The sequence below is a fragment of the Bubalus bubalis genome, chromosome 6 (assembly GCF_019923935.1).
Source record: "Bubalus bubalis isolate 160015118507 breed Murrah chromosome 6, NDDB_SH_1, whole genome shotgun sequence".
In the NCBI taxonomy this organism is placed as follows: Eukaryota; Metazoa; Chordata; class Mammalia; order Artiodactyla; family Bovidae; genus Bubalus; species Bubalus bubalis.
The window spans coordinates 101006378-101028160 of NC_059162.1; the positions used below are offsets into that span (position 1 = coordinate 101006378).

Genomic DNA, 21783 nt, shown 5'->3' on the forward strand with positions numbered 1-21783 from the left:
CTTGATCATAAGAACCGGAGAATACCCGGAATGCCAAAGAAAAATATACGTGTGCCATCATGCTTATTGGAATCTCTCTGTAAGTGGCAGCCAATTAAAATGGTCATTATTTTACCTTGGAGAGAAAATGGTCTGAAAAAATCAAAGCACATGAAATTAAAATCTGGATTAGGAGTCCCCATCCAAATTGGTTTGTCTGTGGCCTTCTAACCTTGGCAAGGTCTTCTGCAAGGACGACAAACCTACTTTGTCTTCAGCCCAGAGTGGTCTCTTTGTTTTTAATTTCCTCTCCATCTTCAGAGGTGATTAATAAATCTAGACTTATCCATAAATCATTTCTATAGGAGCCAAATGGTTCTTCTTCATGCCAGGAAACGAAAATCATAGAAACCTCAAAACCCCCAGCTCTTGTACTAAGCCAAAGGTCCTTAACAACAAGAGAGAAGAAGTATTAAAAATCAGAAGGTCACTAGGTCTTGTCTCTAAATAAAATTTCTCAGAGGGCTTTTTTTGTCCTCCTAAATCAAAAGAGGACATATTTCAAAAAGCAAGAAGCCTCCAGCACATGGGCTGCCAGCCTGGCTCCCTGTCCTCACAAGGCCTTGGAGACAAGGCAGCTGCTCTCTCCTGTTCCTGCTGGTTCCACCTGCAGAATGGACAGAGGCCTCTCCCAGTCATACTCCTCACTCTCAGCTCCTGGAGAGAGGGAGAGATGCAAGGAGAAGACAGACATAGAGGGAGAGAGAGAAACATTCTCCTTCCAAACCTCATGCCCAGGGTGTCCTGGCCTTCACCTCTACCTTAGGGCCAAACGCACTACAGTTTGTCACTTTTTCCTCATTGACGTTCTTCCTTCTGCTCCCTACTCATACCCTCTTCACATACCCCTTTTGCTACCCACCAGCTCCCCACAGACTCCATATGCCCCCATCTCTTCCCCACAGTCAGCTGCCATTCCCTTCCATCCTCTCTCCACAGACCATTTTCCCTATGGCTTTCCTGCACAACCCTCAGCTGCCTTCACCAGCTGCCCAGACTTACCCTCATTCTCTACCCACAGACCCCCTTTTCCTCGTCCCAGACTCAATTCTGCCTCTGGCTCCACTCTGCAGGCCTGCCCTCATGCTCTCCCCCCAAAATGTAAATTATCTAGGTCCACCAGAGTCTCCTGCCCAAGTTCTGCTCTACGTTTCATCCTCCTGGACCTGATTTCTTGCCTTTCCTTCCCTTCCAAACTTCTTACTCTGCCCTCAAAAACTTTTGTTCCTGATCAGCAAAGTCTCCCCCAACCTTAGCCCCTTAGCGGCTCCACACTTGCTTTGCCCACCTCCAGCCAACCCCGAAAGCTGGGTCTTCCTCAGGGCACCATTTCTGCATAGCTAACTCTGGAGAAGGCCGCTGACACTCTTACATCCCAGGAATCTTAGGGCTGGGACAGGGGCTAGGGTCTCCCTACCAAAGCCCTCCTCAGTTCCTACTCTACCTGTTCTTTGTGAAAACACTTGCTACTTTAGCGTCATGCCATTCAGCTGTATTGACCTTTGCCCTTCCTCCTGCTGTCATCTACAGACTACAGAACAACCTGCTATATTCATCAAGGACCTTGGTACCTGGCTCACAAGCATCCTCCTCCCTTTCCTTCCTTCAAGTTTTGCCATCACCTGGGGGGATTTCAATGGCCATATCAACATCCTGGCTGTCTCCTGTACTCCATTTTGGCACCCCACTACTGTGGCCAAACCCTGGACCTTGTCATCACCTGAAACTACTCAAACTTCATTACTCCACTTTGAGATCATAATTCTCTCATTCAACTGTTTCAAAGATCTGGGTTCTGTGACTTCATTGGGACCTCCAGCCCATAACACTTTTACACTCTCCTATGCAGTTTAGGCGGGGAAGGCAATGGCACTCTACTCCAGTACTCTTGCCTGGAAAATCCCATGGACGGAGGAGCCTGGTAGGCTGCAGACCATGGGGTTGCTAAGAGTTGGGCACGACTGAGCGACTTCACTTTCACTTTCACTTTCATGCATTGGAGAAGGAAATGGCAACCCACTCCAGTGTTCTTGCCTGGAGAATCCCAGGGACGGGGGAGCCTGGTGGGCTGCCGTCTGTGGGGTCGCACAGAGTCGGACACGACTGAAGCGACTTAGCAGCAGCATGCAGTTTAGGGTCTATGGTCCACCACCTCAATCACTCTTTTACCAGAATCCTCAACTTCGTCCTTTGTCCTTCCATTTTATCCACCTGATTTAAATTCAAACTGAGATCAACTCAATTCATCTTTCTGCACCCCCCAGTAGATGGACAAATATTGTTGGGGGAAAAATATATAGCACACAACCACACAGACTGCAGCTGCAATAAATTAATGGTCTCCAACCTCAACAGAAGGACTGATGCTGAAGCTGAAACTCCAATACTTTGGCCACCTGATGCAAAGAACTGACTCATTTGAAAAGACCCTGATGCTGGGAAAGATTGAAGGCAGGAGAAGGGGACGACAGAGGATGAGATGGCTGGATGGTATCACTGACATAATGGACATGAGTTTGAGTAAACTCTGGGAGTTGGTGATGGACAGGGAGGCCAGTCGTGCTGCAGTCCATGGGGTTGCAAAGAGTTGGACATGACTGAGCGAATGAAGCGAACCGAACCGAACCGAACTGAACCTCAACAGGGCTCATAACTGCCCAGAAATCTGTAGGCTAGCTCCGTCAACCTGCTTCCATTCTCCACGCAGCTATTTCAGTCTTCTTCTGCTCGTCTCAAATCTTGCACTCCATCTCCAACCTCTTTCTCCCTGGCTAATACCATGGTCCTACTACACAGAAAAAATAGAATCCATCAAACATGAATTTTCTCAACTTCCTGCTACCAAATCTACTAATGTACTAGTCTTACATGCTTCCTTTCTGTCACAAGGCAGATATCGCTCGAAGTGAATTTTGCCACCAATGTTTTGGATCCCCAAGCTTATTCTTTACCTGGGGGCACCACTCTCTGTTATTTCCTCTGCCCTCTAATCTTCTTCCTCTTTGCTGGATCCATACCGACAGCATTTCTCCCGTATGAATAAAAACCCATCTCTCCTTCTAGCTATCACCTTCTCTCTCTTCTAAAGAGCCAAACTTCTTGAAAGTAGAGTCTTCACTTCCTCACCTTCCCACTTACTTTTCAGCTCAATATAATTTGACCTCTGCTCCTGCAGTTTCACTGAAACTGCCTTTACAACCACTTGTTTGTTTCTAAATTCAGTGGATCTTTTTAGATTTTATTTATCTTGATTAGTAATCAGCCTTTAACACTTTTCTCCTTGGTTACTGGAAAAGCATGTTCTACTACTGATTAATGAGGTACTGTAGACACTTCACCTCAATTACCTTTGCAGATTCATTCTCCTTTGCCAGAACCTCAAACACAGGTGCTTCTCAGGGTTCTGTCCTAGGCGCTCTCCTCTTCTTCTTTTAAAAATGTTTATTTCTTCAGCTGCCCGAAGAAATAAACTCTCACATGCTCAGTTGTGGCATGTGGGATCTTTAATTGCAGCATGAGAACTCTTCATCGTGGTATGTGGGATCTAGTTCCCTGACCAGGGACCAAACCCAGGTCCCCTGCACTGGGAGCATGGAGTCTTAGCCACTGGGCCATCAAGGAAGTCCCTTCTTCTCTTCTTTCTCTATACAGTCTCTCCGGGCAAGCTAAACAAATCAATCCAGTGTGTGGCTGCCATCTTTAAGACGCTACAGACTAAATATTTTAATTTCCAGTTTAGACTTATCTTGCAAACTCCAGTCAGGCATACTCAGCTGCCTCCTGGACACTTCCACTTGGATATCCCACTGGCACCTCAAACTCACCATGCCCAGAACTGACTCTTTCCTAACAACTCTCCTTTCTGTTTGCCCAAGGCAGGAAATTAGACATTCTTCACGTTTCCTACTTACCCCACATCCAACCAGTCACCAAGTCCAGTTCTAGTCCAGTTCTTTTAAACTCATAAGTCTAAGGAATCCATCCTTCTCTTCAATCCTGTTACCTCTCCATGCTTCAGGCCACCATAATCCTTTCACATGACTGAAACAACTTCCTAAACTGGTCTCCCTCCTTCTCCCGGTCTCGAATCCATTCTTTTCATTGATCTTTCTAAAACATTAATCTGACTGTTACTGTTTTGTTTAAACCTCTGCAGCCTCCCCATTGTCCTTAGGATAAAGTCTAAGCTCTGGTGCCCGGTGGCATAAAATGCATTGGAAATATTTTTCCATCAGTAAGATCTACCCATAAGCTCAGGGTTGAGTATGGCATCAAAGACCTTCCAGAGTCTGGGCCTACCTATTCCTCCAAGATTGCTCTCCCATTAGTATCTCCTCTGGCCAGAAGATGCTCATAGTTCCTGGCACCAACCCCTCACTTTTCTCTTTGAGCCATGCAAGGACTCATGTCTCCACAAATCTTTCAAAGCCTAGCTCAAAAGCCATCTGCACTGCCATAAGTTCCCCTTCTAATTCTGAGCTCGTAAATCCTTAGGGTCTACTCTTCTTGTAGTATTTATCCCTCCCATAGTATTAGAGCTGGTTCATGCACGGTTTCTCTCCCTCTCCTTTTAAGAATTATGGAAGTGAAGCGAAGTGAAAGTCGCTCAGTCGTGTCCGACTCTTTGCGACCCCATGGACTGTAGAGGGAATACTCCAGGCCAGAATATTGGAGTGGGTAGCCTTTCCCTTCTCCAGGAGACTTACGGAAGTCAGGGTCAAAACCAATCCTAACTAGAGTCCGCTTATGTAACAGATGGTAAGTAAATATTTTTCAAGTGCGTGGATAAATTTAAGAAAACTACTCCCTAACCTCTTATGTCGCGCACGAACAGGGCACTCTCTAAAGTCTTCTCCAGAAGACAGCACCTCCTTTGCATCCTACCCATCCCACCATTCAAAATAAGCCTCGACCAACTGGGTGGACCACGGGCTGGCACGCACCCCTGTGGCCGTTTTGTATGGTTTTCTACCTCCAGCCCTCGGAGCTGCGGTTGGTAGAGGTCGGTGGAAGTAGCTAGATGATGCAAGTCAAAGGGCACTGTTGTCCGTCCGGTAGGAAAAGACGCGGTTAAGAAAGGAAACCCTCCTGATCCCCAGAAAACGCAACTCTCCCACAGATCCCCTTACCTACACGGGAGGGTGGGGACTCTTCCTGACTGGCGCCTTAGCTGGCCAATACCTAATCCAGACCAAGCGAGTTAGCCAATGGCCGAGGGTCAGAGATAGAGCAGGACGGGGCATGGTTGCTAGGGCCTAGCAAGCAGGGTGCGGCGAGAGGCTCCGGGAGACACTCGGTGGTTGCTAGGGAGAGAGGTCACAGAGCGCGGCTCAGGGATTGGGTAGCGTCGAGGGAGGTGGGTGGTGCCCAGGGGAGGCTTGGGTGAGGTGCGGGCGCGCGAGCGGGAGTTCCGGCCGGAGGCCCAAGCTGAGGGCCGGCTCCTTCACCATGGCTTCAGCCCAGCTGGACTACACCATCGAGATCCCGGATCAGCCCTGCCGGAGTCAGGGTATGGAACGAGGGTTGGGTCCAGTCGTGGGTAGGTGACCTAAGGAGTCCGTGGGTTGCAAGCGCAGCTGTGGCCCCGCCCCTCTTGCGGCACCGCCCTCCCGCGGCCCATCTCCTCATAGGGTCCGGCAGGTCCTTAGACTTTGTCGGGTCCAGAGAGCCCCGCCCCTTAGTAAGCCTCGCCCCCAGGGCCCTTTCCCTGTCCGAGCCCCGCCCCTCCTCGGAGTCTCCACACGCCCCCCGCCCACCCCCACCCCCGACCAGGTTGGGGCCCTTTTTTCTGTCTCTTTAGTTCTCAGGTCCAAGCTTTCGCTTCTTTCCCAGTAACTGAAGGCTGCCGAGGACAGGGGACATCCTGATACCTTTGTTTGGAGTCGGGTTTCCCCTGCTATCCTTTCTTGGAGGTTGTGCTTAGGGGGTTCCACTCGTTATATTCCATCCACTGTTTTCCCCAGGGTCCATGGAGAAGCCCAGGACACAGAACCTTCACCCTTCCCTCCTCTGCACTCTCCTTGGCAGTATAGTTAGCAGAGCCGTCTCTGCTGTGAGTTAGAAGTCGGCTCAAATCCGCACTCCTCCCTTCAGTAGCTGCGTGACCGTTGGTAGGCTTCCAGCTCTTAACTTCGGTTTCCTCATCTGCACAGCTGGGGGTACCAACAGTAACCTCCCTCTGACGGTAGTTGGTTGCACAACTGAGATTGTTTGTGTAAAGGACCCAGCATAATGCTTGGCACTGAGTGAATTTCGTGATTAGCTTTATTTTCCTCCCTACAGTCATATTCGAGAAAGGAGTGTGGCAGGGCCACAGAATTAGTAGCCTGTGAGTCGGATTGGGGTTCCAGAGAATGGAAAGTTTGGCCTGGATTGGGAGTGAATTATGGTAGAGGAGCCTTGTCATACAGCTCAGCTCAAGCTGCAGGTCTTGCCTGTCTTACTCCACATCACCTTCACACCTCCAGTCTCACCACCAGCCACACCTCACCTCTTCTGCCACCCCAGCCATCTTCCCAATGCAAAGCTTTGATCTTATCACTATTCTAGCTAGAACCCTACAGTGACTTTTTTGCCCTCAGGCTAAATCAAGTCCTGATTCCTTGGCATGGCATTCAAAGTCCTTCATCATTTAGCAGCCCCTGCTTACCTCTTTGTTCACTATGTCCTTTCACCGTTCACTTTTGAGTTTTGTGTTTCGGCTTCCCCAAGCTGCTTGTGATTCTGCACACCCTTCCTGTTTCTCTCTACTCCTGCTGTTTCTTCTGTCTGGAATGCCTTTTCCTCTGCTGCCCCACTCTGCCCGCTCCCATGTCTGGTTCATCGTTTAACGCTTCTCTCAGATGTTACTTCCTTCAAGAGAGCCTTCCCAGACCCCTTGCATAGCAGCTTGTGTTCCTTGGATGGGGTCTAAAAGGGGAGTGCAACCCCTAGGCTTTTGACAGAGCAGGTAGCCCCAGACCAGTTGTATCTCACTAGAGCCAGATCTGTGGCCAAGGGCTCTTGGGCTTATAGATGTAAAAATGCTTTTGAAAAGTCTTGGCATCAGCGGGAGATGAAGTCAATTAATATTATTACCCTTGGGGACTTCCCTGGTGGTCCAGTGGCTAAGACTGCAGGCTCCCAATGCAGGGGCAGGGTTCGGTCCCTGGTCAGGGAACTAGATCCCGAATGCCACAACTAAAGACCTGGCACTTGCTGCAACTAAGACCTGGCACAGCCAAATAGATAAAATATTTTAAAAAACTCTTTAAAATAATTTTCAAAAGATTATTGTCCTTGGAGCACCTTTAGTGGCAAAGGCCTGGAGCTGCCTTCTGTGTGGCCAAGAGGGCAGAAGTTTGTTCCTCAGCCCCAGTGGGCAGCCTTTGTGTTTCAGTTCTACCTCTTGCTCTTCATTGGTTTTGGCAAGTTGTTGAACCTCTCTGAGCCTCAGATTCCCCGACTGTAAAGTGGAAGTGATAAGAGGGCCTACCTCACGGCACTGTGAGGGTTAATGAAGTAGTGACTGACTTGGAGCAGGTATGTGTGCTCCTGTGTGTGCAGCCTGGCGCGTGCGCTCTCAGTACATTTCTTCCCCTGGTGGCTCTCCCCCTGCCTCAAGGGGCTGGGTCCTAGAACTGGAAGAAATCTCAGGGGGCCATTTTGTCCTGCATCCTTCTCCTGTCATGAGAGCTTGCTGTTAGCTCCAGACCCTCCCCCGACAGGATACTTCCTCCCACATATCCTGGCCTGTTGGAGGCAGCTGGATTGTTAGAAAGCTTCCCTTTCTTGAGCCACAGTAGGCCTTCCTGTCACTTCTGCTTTCAGGTCAGCATTTGCTGTGTCCTGACCGTGGGCTAGTTGCTGGTCTCCTCAGAAGTGACTCACACACAGACTCCCTGCAAGGACCTGTGCTTCTGGGAGGACAGGATTTAGAAGGAGGTGGTTTCACAATGATGTGGTAACTGCAGGGCTAGGAGGTCATGGTGGGTACAACACAGAGCAAGGTAGTCTGTCTTCCTCTCTTTTCAAGATGACTGCTTCATCTCTTTTCTCCAAGAGAAACACCCCCAGGGCCTTCAGCTGTTCCTCCTCTGGTGTGGTTCTAATAACCCTCTCCTTATGATTGCCTTCTGCACTGGCTTTAGTTCATCATGCCTTTCCCTCTCCAAGTGCGTACCTCAGAGCCAAACTCGAGGCTATAGGACCCCTCAGAAGGAAGTGACGGCACTGTGACCCCCTACATCTCTTTGCTTCCTGTCTGTGGAGAGCTCCCTTCCCGGCTGATGTGGCTTCACAGAGCGACAGTCTTTGGGGGTCTGGAGATTGTCTCTCTTTTGCACTTACTGTTTAAAGGTGCAGAAGTGTGTAGGACGGTCATATTTGGTTTTGGAATTGCGTTTCCCCCATAACTGAGCTTTAGAGCCACAGAGCCTGGCGCTGCTGTGAGCTGATAGAGAGGCGAGCAGCTGCTGCTGGCACGCACTTAGCGGGAAGGCAGCTACAGATCTGGGGCCCTTCATCACTCAGGGTCCTTCTGCTGGAATTCCCACCAGGCAGTTATTTGTGGCTGACTGGGCCTAACAAGGATCATCTGCCTGGTCCTTTGCCGAAGCTGATCCCTTGACCTGGCATTCCCCTCTTCCCACCCACTCTTCTTTGACCAGTGGTCCCCTCACCCTCCTAATGAGAGTTGGGTATTCTTCTCTCATTTCCTTGGGGAAGGTTCTGTCCTCAGGACCCCCAGTGCAGGGATCCCTGTCGTGTTGTTCGGAGGGTTTGGCTCACTGTTGCCAGAGCCTGGCAAGGAAGATGTGCCCGAAGAGCTGAAGGGAGACATTTGGCAGCACTCCGGCCCCGCCCGAGGTGCTCTGCCATCCAGGCCAGGCTTGCACTGCCCCTCCTCCCAGCCAGAGACTGGTCAGCCAAGTCCTGCCCCAGTGCCCCTAGGGCCCCTCTGTGGCTTGCGCAGGCACTTCTTAAAGGCATCCTGTTGCTCTCAGGTTCTGTAAACATTTTTACAAATAATTGATTTACAAAATTAATGGGGCTGGGACAAGGGGCTCACTCTTAGCCTTCCGGGGAGTTACAGAGAAGGCAAGCGATAGGTCTGCCGTGAGCCCAGGCTTCATTGTCAGTCTACCTTTGGGCTGAGCGCTGGCTGGGGTCGAAGAAATGAAGAGCTTGTCTTGACCCCCAGGAAGTTTCTCCCAGCGCCAGGGAAACAGTATGGGGTAGACCATAGTTTGGACCACCATGGTGGGCTGCAGGGGTCAGTGGCTTCCTGGAGAAGAGTGGCCCAAGCTGGACCTGCAGCTGTAGATAGGGAGCAGCAGAAGGCGCAGAGCTGGGGCACTGGGGGACTGAGCGGGGCCCAAAGGAGTGTAGCCTTGGCAGGAGGCCGGGGTGTGCTTTCAGGAGCAGGGGTGAGAGAAAACCTCAAGAGCTCTCACACTGAAGAGGCCTCATAGGCCCGGGTGCCGAGTTGAACTAGACTCTCTTCTTGTCTGTGTGAACCCCAGGGCTGCTTTTTTTTTTTTCTGAACAGAGGAGTTTTGTTCATTTTTTGAATCATGACCTCTTTTCTTTCATTCATTAATAGAAACCCTTCCTAATTTGTCTGCTTTATGCCAAGTGTCATGCTAGGCCCTGGATTTGAGCTCCAGACCTCAAGGACCCTTTGCCTGAGGTCTCTGTGGTTTCTGTTGGGCTTACACTGTTGACCATGCCCTGCTCACACGCCAGGTTCACCAAGAACCCCTCATATGATTTTATTACTCTAGAAGACAATGGCAAGCCACTCCAGTACTCTTGCCTAGAAAATCCCATGGATGGAGGATCCTGGTAGGCTGCAGTCCATGGGGTCACTAGGAGTCGGACACGACTGAGCGACTTCACTTTCACTTTTCACTTTCACGCAATGGAGAAGGAAATGGCAACCCACTCCAGTGTTCTTGCCTGGAGAATCCCAGGGATGGGGGAGCCTGGTGGGCTGCCGTCTCTGGGGTCGCACAGAGTCGGACACAACTGAAGCGACTTAGCAGCAGCATGACCACCTTGTGAGATCTGGAGTACTCTTATCCCATCTTACAGATGAGGAACAGGAGCTCAACGGGAGGTAAAGTGTCTTGCCCCAAGTCATCCCAGGTTCCAACCCAGGATCCTCACTCCAAAGCCTGTGTATGCATATTTCAGTTGCCATCAGGAAGTGCTGCCTGAATACAGTTCCATTTCTTGGAAACAGTTAAGGACAGGCACGAAGGAAGAGATGTCCATTAAAGTACTTTTATAACAGCAAAAGATTAGAAACAACATTGTGTCCAGTAATGGGAGCTTGGTCACCATAAATTACAAAATATCTATAGCTGCTCTGCAGCCACTAAAAAGAATGGTGTAGAAATATATAAACCGACAGGGAGAGATGTGCACAATACATTGCTAAATGGAAGAAAGCAGATTACAAAGCGGTATGATTCCAGTTGTATAAGATATTCATTTTCTACTTTTTCTACAGTGAGCATGCATTCCTCATGAAGTAATAACTTCAATTCATTGAACTCTTTCTTTGTGCTAGGGTAAAAATGCTAAGCCCTCAGTAGTCATTTTCTTGTTTAGTCTTATGTACTGTTATCCTCATTTCACAGTTAAGAAAATTAAAGCTTAGAGAACTAGCTCAAGGTCTGTTTCATGGTTATTAGTGGCAGAGACAGAGATTTGAACCCAGATAGGCTTTATACGGTCGGTACTCCTAGATACCATGCTACTCTTCTGTACTATTATTCCAAAAGGTTAAAAAAAAAAGTAAATTTAAAATGAACTAATTTGGATTAAATATAGGAACTCTAAGACTCTAGAAAGTATTTCTTGGGAGTAAAGGAAATTGAGTATCCTTTGATTCTTTGCATTTTAAGAAGAAAACATAGCTCTTTGTATTCTGAGTCCCGCTTGCTGATGAAAAGCACATATTGTTCCACAAATCCTTTTTCTTTGTCAGCCTTTTCCTTTGTCTTCCCCACATGCCCCTGGGGTATGCACAATCTAATTTATGCTCCAGTTTTATGACTTGAACTGTTGTACAATATAGTATGTATCTGTAATTCTGGTATTATCGGTGTCAGTGTCATTTGTTGAGAAAAGTCCAGAGGACAGAGAGCCCCTGAGATTAAATGTGGGGCACTTAAGAAGTGTCAGGCTTGAGGAGCCTTGCCAAGGAACTTCTGGGCATCCATGATCTCTTTGACTTCTTAACCACTATTGACTCTGCTGGATACCCCCCAACCTTTAAAAAAAATTTTTTTTTAACTCTCATTGCAAAAGTGATACCAATGGATTTTTAGACTGAATTTAAAAAATCATGAAAAAGAAATTGCCTCTAATCCCAGGAATAATTGCTATCAATATCTGATGCTTTTTTTCTGTGCATAAGTATGTGTAGGTGTGCATGCATGTATGTACATAGGATTCTGTTGTACATACTCTTTGCAACTTGCTTTTTTGCTTAATGTGTTATTATTCATTTTTAAAATAATAACAATATTGAGATATAATTCACATTCTGTAAAATTCACCCTTTTAAAATGTGTGATTCATTGGGTTTTAGGATGTTCACAGGATTGTACACCCAGCAGCACTATTTAATTTCAGAACATTTTCATCATCTGCAAAAGAAACCCTGAACCATTAGTAGTCTCTCCCCATTTCCCCCTTCCTCCAGCTCCTGGCAGCCACTCATCTGCTTTCTGCCCTATGGATCTGCCTATTCTGGACATTTCGTATAAATCATATAAATGGAATCATATAATGTATGGTCTTTGTGTCTGGTTTCTTTCACTTAACATATGTTTTCAAGGTTCACCCATGTTGTAGCAGTGCTTCATTCCTTTTTATCACCAAGTAGTATTCCATTGAAAAGATATACCACATTTTATTCACCTGTTACAGGTGATAGGTATGTGGATTGTATCTACTTTTTGGCTGTCATGAATATTGCTGCAATGAACACTCATGTACACGTTTTTGTATGGACATATGTTTTCAGTTCTCTTGGGTCCTATACCTAGGAGTAGAAGTACTGGTTCATGTGGAAACTCCTTGCCTAATGTTTTTGAGGAGCTGCCAAACTGCTTTCTAAAGTGGATGTACCTTTTTGCATGCTCACCAGCAGTATATGAGGGTTCTGAATTCTCCTTATCCTCAACACTTGGTGTTATCTGACTTTTCGATTATGGCCATCCTAGTGGATCCAATATACTGTCTCACTGTGGTTTTAATTTTCATTTCCCTGATGACTGTGATGTTGGACATCTTTTCATGTTCTTACTGGCCATTTATGCATCTTCTTTGGAGAAACGTCTCTTCAAATCTTTTGCCTATTTTAAAGTTGAGTTATTTGTCTTTTCATTGTTGAATTGTGAGTGTTCTTATATATCCTGGATACAAACCCTTATCAGATATATGATTTGCAAATATTTTTTCCCATTCTGTCAGTTTCCTCAGCTTTTTGATGGTATCCGTTGATGTACAAAAATTTTCAATGCTGGTGGAGTCCTGGTTTGTCTGTTTTTTCTTGTATTCCTTTTCCTTTTAGTTATGTCTAAGAAACCATTCCTTAATCCAAGGTCACAAAGATTTACTTTTACATTTTCTGCTAAGAGTCTTATAGTTTTAGCTCTTATATTTATGTCTATGATCTGCTTAAGATATTCCTGAATATTTCTGTCATAGATTAAGCATTTTTCTTTCATAGAAGTGGAATCACTAAGTCAAAGATTGCATGTTTTTGAGGCTTTTGCTACACATACCAGAATTGTTGTGATTCTCTTCTTCCTATCGTTTCCCTCCCCCTTCCTACTTGTCTGCCACTGCCCTGGTTCAGGCCTTTACTGTCTATTGTTTTGCATGTTACAGTCATCTCTGACTTATTCCTAATTGGACCTATCAGCACAGTGGATAAGCACAGTGGCATGGTGGTGGTGGTGCTGTCTAGTGATTTAGGGGAGTGGAGAGAAGGGGTTGGAGAGGGCATCAAGGGGAACTTCTTGGATGTCAGCAGTGAGCTGACTCAGCAGGGGGCATTAGCAAAGCATGAACATGGATTATCAGCATCTGGGCTGGGGAGTGAGGACCGTGTGGGCAGTCCTGGAGGCAGGGGGCAATGTAGTGTGGTGGTTCAGAGGGGCATGCTGGCTCTGCCACTTCCTGGCTCTCTGTTTTTGGGGAGAGAGACTTCTTCTCTCTGTGTTTTAGTTTTCTCATCTGTAAAATGGGAATAGCAATAATAGTTAACTCCTAGGATGGTGGAGGGACCAAATGAGGCAACATGTGTTGAGGTTCTGACTTTGGTGGCCAGTCCGTGAGGAGGAGCAGGTGGAAGAGGTCAGTGCTGGATCTGTTGATGTACAGAGAAAACCAAATGTGCAGGTTTGGAGCTAAGTAGAAAGAGATTTGGTTAAGACTGGGGGCTTTTTTTTTTTAACCCAGGGGGCCAGCCGGGATAATGGTGATGACCACCTGGGTTTGGAATCTAGCTCCACTGCTTATTAGTTGTGTAACTTTGACCAATTATTTATTATCTTTGTGGCTTAGTTTTTCATCAGTAAAATGAGGACAAGAACAGTACCTTGTTCATAGGATTGTTGTGAAGATAAATGAGTTGATATACAAAGTACTTAGGGACTTCCTTGGTGGTCCAGTGGTTAAGACTCTGTGCTCCCAATGCAGGGGGCCAGGGTTTGATCCCTGGTCAGGGAACTAGATCCCACATATTGCAACTAAGACCCAGTACAGCCAAAGAAATAAATATATATATATATTTTTAAGTGCTTAGAATAGTGTCTGACACAATTCTCTTTTTGCTGTTATTGTTTTTCTTGGTGATGGGAAAAAGGGGAAGATAGGGGTGGAAGGAGATGCGAAATTCAGAGAAGTTTATGATGGTTTAGGACTGAGGTGGGTTTGAGTGCCTGTGCAGGGCTGTGGTCATCTTGGTTTAGAAATGGGAGATGGGGGCCAGTGCCTGAGTCTTCAGTGCCTGAGAGGCAGTGGTCAGAGGCTGGGAGATGTCAGCAGTGGGAAGGGGAGAGGGTGGTGACCAATGGGAGGAACATAAAAGGAGCAGGGGCTCTTACAGAGGGTGGAGGAATCACAGGATCGGATGTGGCAATAAATAACAATAGCCATAGCAATTACTTTTATTACTCTGGAAAGGGCAATGGGTAACAAGAGAAATGCCAGCTCTTTCTCCTTGGATCCATCCTTCACTTTGCAGGCATGTGTTCATTCATTCAGCACGTTTCTGCTGAGTGCCTGGACGGGCCAGCTACAGTCCTGGGCACCAGGAATGTGGCACTAAGTGTGACAAACCCGGTTCCTGCCTTCAGGGACCCTGCTGGCTGAGGGGTGACAGATGTTATTCAAATAATTGTGCAAGCCATTAATCAGTATAGATTGGGTCTTGCCACTCCCCCAGTTCCAGAATCTATTCACTCTCCACTGCTCCGGATAAAATCCTGACTCGTAAGTATGGCCTGGGGGCCTTTCAGGATCAGGCCCCCCATTCCCAGTCTTAGCAGCTCTCCTGCCCACTGTTGTTCCCTCATCCAGGCTTCTAGCCTCCCATGACTGTTTGCTGTGCTCCAGAGTGACTGTAACATCTCCATCACCTTCTGCCCCTGCTCATGCCCTCTTTCTACCTGGAATGCTCCTATGGTCCTTCAAGACCAGCACAGCAAACATGTCCCCATCACTCTCTCAGCCGTGGTCTCAGAGCACCTTGGACTTTTCTGGATGATAGCACTTCATGTCTAGAATCTGAATGGGTAGCGTGGCTCCAGTGGGAGGGGGTCATGACAAAGCTCCAAATTAGGAAGGGCATGGAGAAGGGGGTCCTGGAAGGAGACTGTGTTGGGGGAACGGGAGATGCCTGTGGGTAGGAGGGGCACATTGTGATTCAGGAGAGGCGGCCTTGAGGCCCTGGCTGGAGTGGGGGCACGAATTCCCTCCTTTTAGGAACCTTACGAAAAGCTTGGGCTCCGGGAAGAGGCAGAGTATCCAGGGTGTCCGTATTCTGAGTTTCTTCGTGAGAGGCGTGTCTGGTGAAGTCATTCCTACCTGAGTTGGTGAATCCAAGGGTGCCAGGAAAATCTGAGGTGGAACAAAGTGGAGTTGTAGAGCCCAGCCATGGTGGGAGGGGCAGGTCAGAGAGCCAGTGGAAGTCTCTGAACTTCCCCTGTCTGGGAATGCACCACCCCTGCTGGTCAGGGCAGTCACCAGGGGATGTGACCTCCTTCAGCCTTCTCTCTATTTGAGATGAACCCCCTAACCCTTTGCTGATATTTTGGTGGTGGTACCTGGAGGGGAGCACCATAGGGAAGTGCTGGGGGAGGAGAGTCCATACTCAGACAGTTGCATGGAAGTTAGGGAGCCTCCCTGGGGCAGGTCTCAGAAATCCAGTGGCTGGACCTCAGATGGTCAAAGGTGGATCCAAATGGTAGCTGTTGATCACCACCCGTGAGGTGGCTGCAGCCTGAGCCTTATAGGTAGCTATCGCCAGTAAGGTTGGGCCTCTGCAGAGAAAGGCCAGTGCAGGCGAACCACTGCCCTGGCCAAGGACCAGGCCAAGAAAGTTGGAGACAGTATTTTGAGTGGCCTGACTTAGAGCTGTGGAACCATCCCTCTTATTGGAGGCCGAGGTCAGTGTCAGGGGAGCCTGGGAGGGCTGGCAGGGGTCAGCATGGGACTGAGGCACTGGCAGCTCCTGCTCCAGGCTGAATTGTAGCCCAGCCCTGGATCCCCATGGGCTTGGGCAGTTAATCTCCAAAGGCCAGAGTCGCCACCGCCGGAGAGCAGAAACACTGAACTTTTCAATCACATTAATTTCCACAGGAAATTGTTGTCTTCCTTTTGTCCAAAGGTTAGTGATTTATGTTTACCATCCTCTTAACTAGCCTTGAAATTTACTGTTGCCAGGTCACCACCAGCATCCATAAATCTCTGGGTGGCAGCTGAGCATAGCTAAGTGGCTTGATCCTTGGAAGAGTAAACCCTGGCCCTTTCAGGAGGGCAGATAACTGGCAACAGACAGTCCCTGAACAGAAGTCACCCCGAGGGGTATGAGTACTTCCTTGGTGGGAAAAATGAGAGGAGGCCTGACTGACATGGTTGCGGGGAGGCCTCCAGAAGCAGCCATGGAGGAGGCAGCTGGCTTGTGCCTCGGCATATCAGGGCACGAGATGTACTTGTGGTGGACGGGGCTGGCGGCCCAGAACACCTCCAGTGGGTTAGTTAGGATGGGGAGTCGGGACCGGCTTCCCAGCTCTGCACTTCCTGTGTTTCCTTAGGCAAGTAGCTTAACCACTCTGTGCCTCAGTTTCCTCTTCTGTAATAATATTCCCTGTAGTGTGCTGCCTGCTGCCTGCTGCCAAGTCGCTTCAGTCATGTCCGACTCTGTGCAACCCCATGGACTGCAGCCTACCAGGCTTCTCCATCCATGGGATTCTCCAGGCAAGAACACTGGAGTGGGTTGCCATTTCCTTCTCCCTGTAGTGTGCTATGAGGGTTAAATCTCAGGAAATACTGACTGTTATTCCTCTCTGTCAGGACAGGGTTTGGTTTGGTAGGGGCCCCCAGAGTCAGTCTGCCTCACTTCCCCACCTACACTGCCCTGTCGGTTTCTCTGACCCCCTTCTTCCATCTGTCTGTGGAATTAGAACAGGAGCTGGCCAACTTTTTTCTGTAAAGGGCTGTACCTTAGACCTTAGACTTTGTGAACTGTGTGGTCTCTGTTGCAGCTACTCATCTCTGCTGTTTCAGCTTGAAAGCAGCCATAGACATTATGTAAATGAATGAGCTGGGCTGTGTTCCAATAAAACTTTATTTGTGGACGTTTACATTTCATGATTTTCACACCACAAAATCTTTTGAGTTTTTTTTTCTAAAACTATTTTAGAACGTAAAAAGCACTTTTAATCTTTAGCTCAAAGGTCATATGAAAACAGATCATGGGTAGAATTCAGCCCATGGCTTGTATTAATATCTATGGTATGCTGATCCCGGGATTAGAAGGTGAAATTGCATGGAGTAAGTGTTTTTTTCATCTTTCTCACCTGGGCTGTGTCTCTGAAAGAAAAGAAAGGGGCCCTCAGGTGGCTTTTCCCAGTTACCCTGCAGTGCCATCTGAGAAACCTGAAAGCCAGTTGAAGTGAAGGACAGAGGAAGGAGCCTCCCGGGCACCTGAGGCACAGGGGCTGGAAGGATGCCTACCTAGGCCTGGCCCCTGGCACTTCCCTGCTACCAGCTGTGGATGGGCCAGTCACCCCATCCCACACCCACACTTCACGGCTGACAGTCCTACCCTGCTTGTGTTTCAGAGAACAGCCCTGACCAAGGTGGGAAGGAGGCTGGGACTCGACTGCCTTTGGTGATTCTCTTGGGCTGGGGAGGCTGCTCCGACAAGAACCTGGCCAAGTACAGCGCCATCTATCACAAAAGGGTGAGTACTGCAGGCGTGTGGACTCCCAGTGCTCTGGGCCCCCTCTGGAGGGGCCCTCTCAGCCTTGGCTGCCCTCATCTCCAGGCTGCCGTGGAGGCTGACCACCAGTCAGGGGCCAGACAGGCCTGGGAATGGCACCAGGACTGGCCTGTGAGGAAGATGCTGGGCCATGGGGACTTGGGCAGGATTATCACTCTTTGCAGCCAACTCCGTGGCCTGGTCTGTCCCCTCCAGCCCCCTGCCCTCCCCCTTTCTTCCTCCCCAAGCCCCACGGTGGCAGACCATCCCCACTGTGCTCCCGGCTGAGGCATCAGCCCAGACCTCAAGTCTTTCTGGGCTGGTGCTGCCTCTTTGGGCAGCAGGAGCCTGGGCCGGGTGTGCTGGGCATAGTGTGGACTCCTGGGGCCTCCTCCTTGTCTCACCAGGAGTTTCTGTCTTAGGGTTGAGCATGGCACCTTCATGTTTCCAGGGTAGAAGGGTCTTCTGGAGAAGAATTCAGGCCTGAGGTTTCCTTGCGTCATCTCAGGCCTCACGAGAGTTGGATATAGAGGTTACGGTGATTGGAGCGAGCCTTGGGAGGGCCTCTTATGCCTGAGTACCCCTTTCACAGCTTTGGCCACTGGCCTGGCCCTGCCCTCCTCACCCAGGCCTCCCAAGGGAGGGAGGCAGTACAGACCACTCCCCAGCCCACCCCCCGAGCTGGAAGCCCTGCACTGAGGAGGAGTGGCAATCACCTGGGAGAAGGGCCAGCTAGGGCCCCCTCCCCTCAGCCTCCCTCCACTGACCCAGGTCTGCGCTGTGCCCAGGAGTGTGGTGGCCCTGGAATAGGACGGGAGTTGGAGGCCTCCCCTCAGCCAGCAAGCTGGTGCCCTGGCATCGCCTTACTCCTTAAGTAGTTTCAGCTGCTTCTGAATTCTACTCCCTGGGCGAGGCTCTTTGTCTGGCTTCTCCATTAGACTAAGATCCTTGAAGGCAGGCGGAGGCCAAGAAATAGGTGAGTATGGCCAGAACAGAGGACAAAAGGAAGGGCAAGTGTGAAGAGAAGAGGCTGGGAGGGTCCTCAGGGGATTTAGGCTGGGGTGTGATGTTAGACTTGTGCTTCTCAGAGTCCTTCCCTGCCCAGTGGAGAAAGGACTGGGGAGGCCAGGGCTGGAGGCTGCAAAGTGAGATTGTTACAGTGGCTGGAACCTTGAGGCTGGTGGTGCCGGTGGAGGGAAGTTGATGAATCAAGGGGCTTGTTAGGAGGCAGAGTGATCGGTGGATGAGAGACTGGGAGTGGGCACGGGCATAGGTGGGGTCCGGGGTAGTGCCAGGCTTCCCTGCAGCCGATCCCTGGTAGAGGTGGGTGTGTCCTTTGACACAGGGAGCACTAGAAGTGACGCCTTAGGCTCTGGGCTGGATGATATTCCCCCAGGGAGTGTGTAGAGAGCAAGGAGAAGAGGCCAGGATCTGAGGAGTAGGAAATGAAGAGGATCCACTGTGGGAAGGAGGAGAGGCCACAGGAAGAGAAATAAACTCAGGGGAGCATGATTGAATCCAGAGGAAGAGAGTCTTAGGGAAATGGGCTGGTGACGAGGGAGACAGGAAGGACATTCTTGGGGTGGAAGGCACGGGGAGGAAGTGATTGAGTGGAGAGAAAAAATGATCCCAGGGAAGGCAGAGGGGTTGAGGGGGCAGGGCTGCTTGTGGGGGTCACCTGGGAAAGGAAGGGGTGCTTTTACCTTCTGGTCAGAAGGATGAAATGGGGGTAGAGAAGAAATTTTTCCAACCCCAAACTCCTAATACTTCATTATTTGGGCATCTGCATCTAAGGCGTGTGAGATAGAGAGGCTGTGTTTAGTCCCAGGAGTCGCGTGTGTGTGGTGGTGGTGGTGGTGTGGAGTGTGTTTGTATTCATTGGCGGTGTGTGTAGGTTGAAGGTGGGTGGAAAGACATTTCACACCCCCTGGGGAGTTGGAGCAGAGCGCTTGGTGAAGTTTTCCAGAGCTGTGGGGCCAGGTGGCACCTGTGACCCCTCGCTGCAGTCTTGGGAAGGGTGGTAAGGTCCGTTCACGTGATTGCAGCCAGCCAGAGGGGAGGAGGTCAGGGGGCTGTGGCAGGGTAACCTCAGCTGACTGTCTTTTTTTGGCTCTGGGTCATTCAGGTACTGCGCCCATAAAATTTTCTCCTTGTTATTACTCCTGCCACCACTAATGACTGCTCTTCTTAGCTGGAACTCTGTGCCAAGTGCTGTTTGGGGGCACTGGAGATACTTTTTTTTTTCTTCATTTAATTATACTGTAATCCCATGAGATGGATGTTGTCCCAGCTTACAGAAGGGAACACAGACTCAGAAAGATGAGTTAAATTGCTCTTCAGCTCTACTGTTTATAGATGCTGGTCCCAGGAACTGAGCCCAGAACTGTCTGACCCCAGGGCCTGCCTAACTCAGAGTCCCCTGACAAAGAGCCCTGTGTGTCTGGCACGCATTAATGGCAGAGGGTTAGGACTCAGGGTGGCTTTGGTCACCTTCTCTAACTGGCCTAGAAGGGGATCTGTGTGAGGACCTTGAGGTGTACTTTGACCCAGGCATTGAGGGATACAGAGGCCCAGAGATGTTTTAGCTATTTTAGAATTTGAGGAATAATGCGTTTACTGTACTTGGGATTTCAGGGAGAGCGAGGAGTGACCCCAGGCTTCAGAACCAGACAGGACCCTGCGAGATAGGTGGCAGTGGCCAGAGACTGAGGCCATGTGGGCCTAGCTCACGAGTGGCCTCTAGTGGTCAAGGCTGGGCCTGCAGGCTGTGTCTTGGGTGCTGGGTCTCCTGGGGGAACCTGCTTGTCCCTGGGAGGCAGGGACCGTGCAGAGCAGAGTGGCTGCAGCAGGGTGTCACCAGGCAGTGAGGCCTTGTGTGCCAGAGTTGATCAGATGAGGGTACAAGGTCGTGGGTGGGAGGGAGACAGCAGACCAGAGTGAGAAGGCTTCCTTCTGGTCAGCCCAGAGGTCTCCAAAGCAAGCTCTGGGCTCTAGGCCTCAAGGGCAGCATGAAGCAATTATTCGACAAATGGGCCTGGAGTGGCCCTTCCCCTCTGGGAGGCACCTGTGTCTAGGAGAGGTGAGCGTGCACCTAGGCTGCAGCAGGGCCTGGAGGACTTCCAAGCGTATGGGCTGTGGAAGTGAGAGCTGCTGGACCCCTCTGACCTTAGCTGGTCCCCACCTCTCCTCCCTACCCCATCCCCGAGGACCAACTGGGCCTCTCTCCTCTCCTCAGGGCTGCATCGTCATCCGATACACAGCCCCCTGGCACATGGTCTTCTTCTCCGAGACCCTGGGCATCCCTTCACTTCGTGTCTTGGCCCAGAAGCTGCTTGAGCTGCTCTTTGATTACGAGGTTGAGAAGGAGCCCCTGCTCTTCCACGTCTTCAGCAACGCTGGCGTCATGTTGTACCGATATGTGCTGGAGCTCCTGCAGACCCACCAGCGCTTCTGTCACCTGCGTGTGGTGGGCACCATCTTTGACAGCGGTCCCGGTGACAGCAACCTGCTGGGGGCTCTGCGGGCGCTGGCAGTCGTCCTAGAGCACCGTCCTGCCGCGCTGCGCCTGCTGCTCCTGGTGGCCTTCACCCTGGTGGCCTTCCTGTTCCACGTCCTGCTCGCGCCACTCACCGCCCTCTTCCACACGCACTTCTATGACAGGCTGCTCGATGCAGCCTCTCGCTGGCCCGAGCTCTACCTCTACTCCAGGGCTGACGAGGTGGTCCTGGCCCAGGACGTGGAGCGCATGGTGGAGGCACGCCTGGCACACCAGGTCCTGGTACGCTCCGTGGACTTCGTGTCGTCTGCACATGTCAGCCACCTCCGCGACTACCCTACTTACTACACCACCCTCTGCGTCAACTTCATGCACAGCTGTGTCCACTGCTCAGGCCCTTGCCCTCCCCACCTCACTTCTGCTCCAGAAATAAATGCCTGACTCTTCCCCACAACCTACGTCCATGGGTGGGGTCCTCTACTGGTACAGCTCCCTGCAGCTCTCGGGGTCTTTGTGGTCCTCCAGGTAGAGAATTCCCATGGGCCTCTGTCCTGGGGGACCATGTCGGTCTGTTGACCCCAGGATCCTGGGGGCAGTAGTGCCTGTGCAGGTCTCTGCACGAGCCTTGCAGCGCTTGTGTTTGCTAAGTGCAGCAGTCAGGCTGCTGATTCCTGTGGCATTTAGACTGTGAAGGGTTAATAAAGCTGGGGGTGGGGTGAGGCTGAGCCCCAACATTGATCTTTGATTCCTTGAATGGAAG

The 21783-nt window shown here is 50.0% G+C and overlaps 2 protein-coding genes across 3 annotated transcripts in view; one reads left to right on the plus strand and one right to left on the minus strand.

Moving 5' to 3' along the window:
• ARMH1 (armadillo like helical domain containing 1) overlaps window positions 1-5567 on the minus strand; it is a 61341-nt gene extending 55774 nt beyond the window's left edge. Inside the window, exon 1 of one of the 2 annotated variants that reach the window (XM_025288866.3) lies at window positions 5169-5567. The gene's annotated coding sequence lies outside the window, so the exon portion shown is untranslated. Of the gene's footprint in view, window positions 1-5011; window positions 5136-5168 lie in introns of those variants that run through there. The other variant, XM_025288868.3, reaches the window with a different exon arrangement.
• Window positions 5416-21761, plus strand: TMEM53 (transmembrane protein 53). The gene is made up of 3 exons (XM_006052595.3): window positions 5416-5548; window positions 17388-17509; window positions 20763-21761. Exons 1-3 carry the CDS (start codon window positions 5488-5490, stop codon window positions 21462-21464), a joined length of 885 nt encoding a protein of 294 aa, XP_006052657.1. The 5' UTR covers window positions 5416-5487; the 3' UTR covers window positions 21465-21761.
• Window positions 21762-21783: the final 22 nt, after the last annotated feature.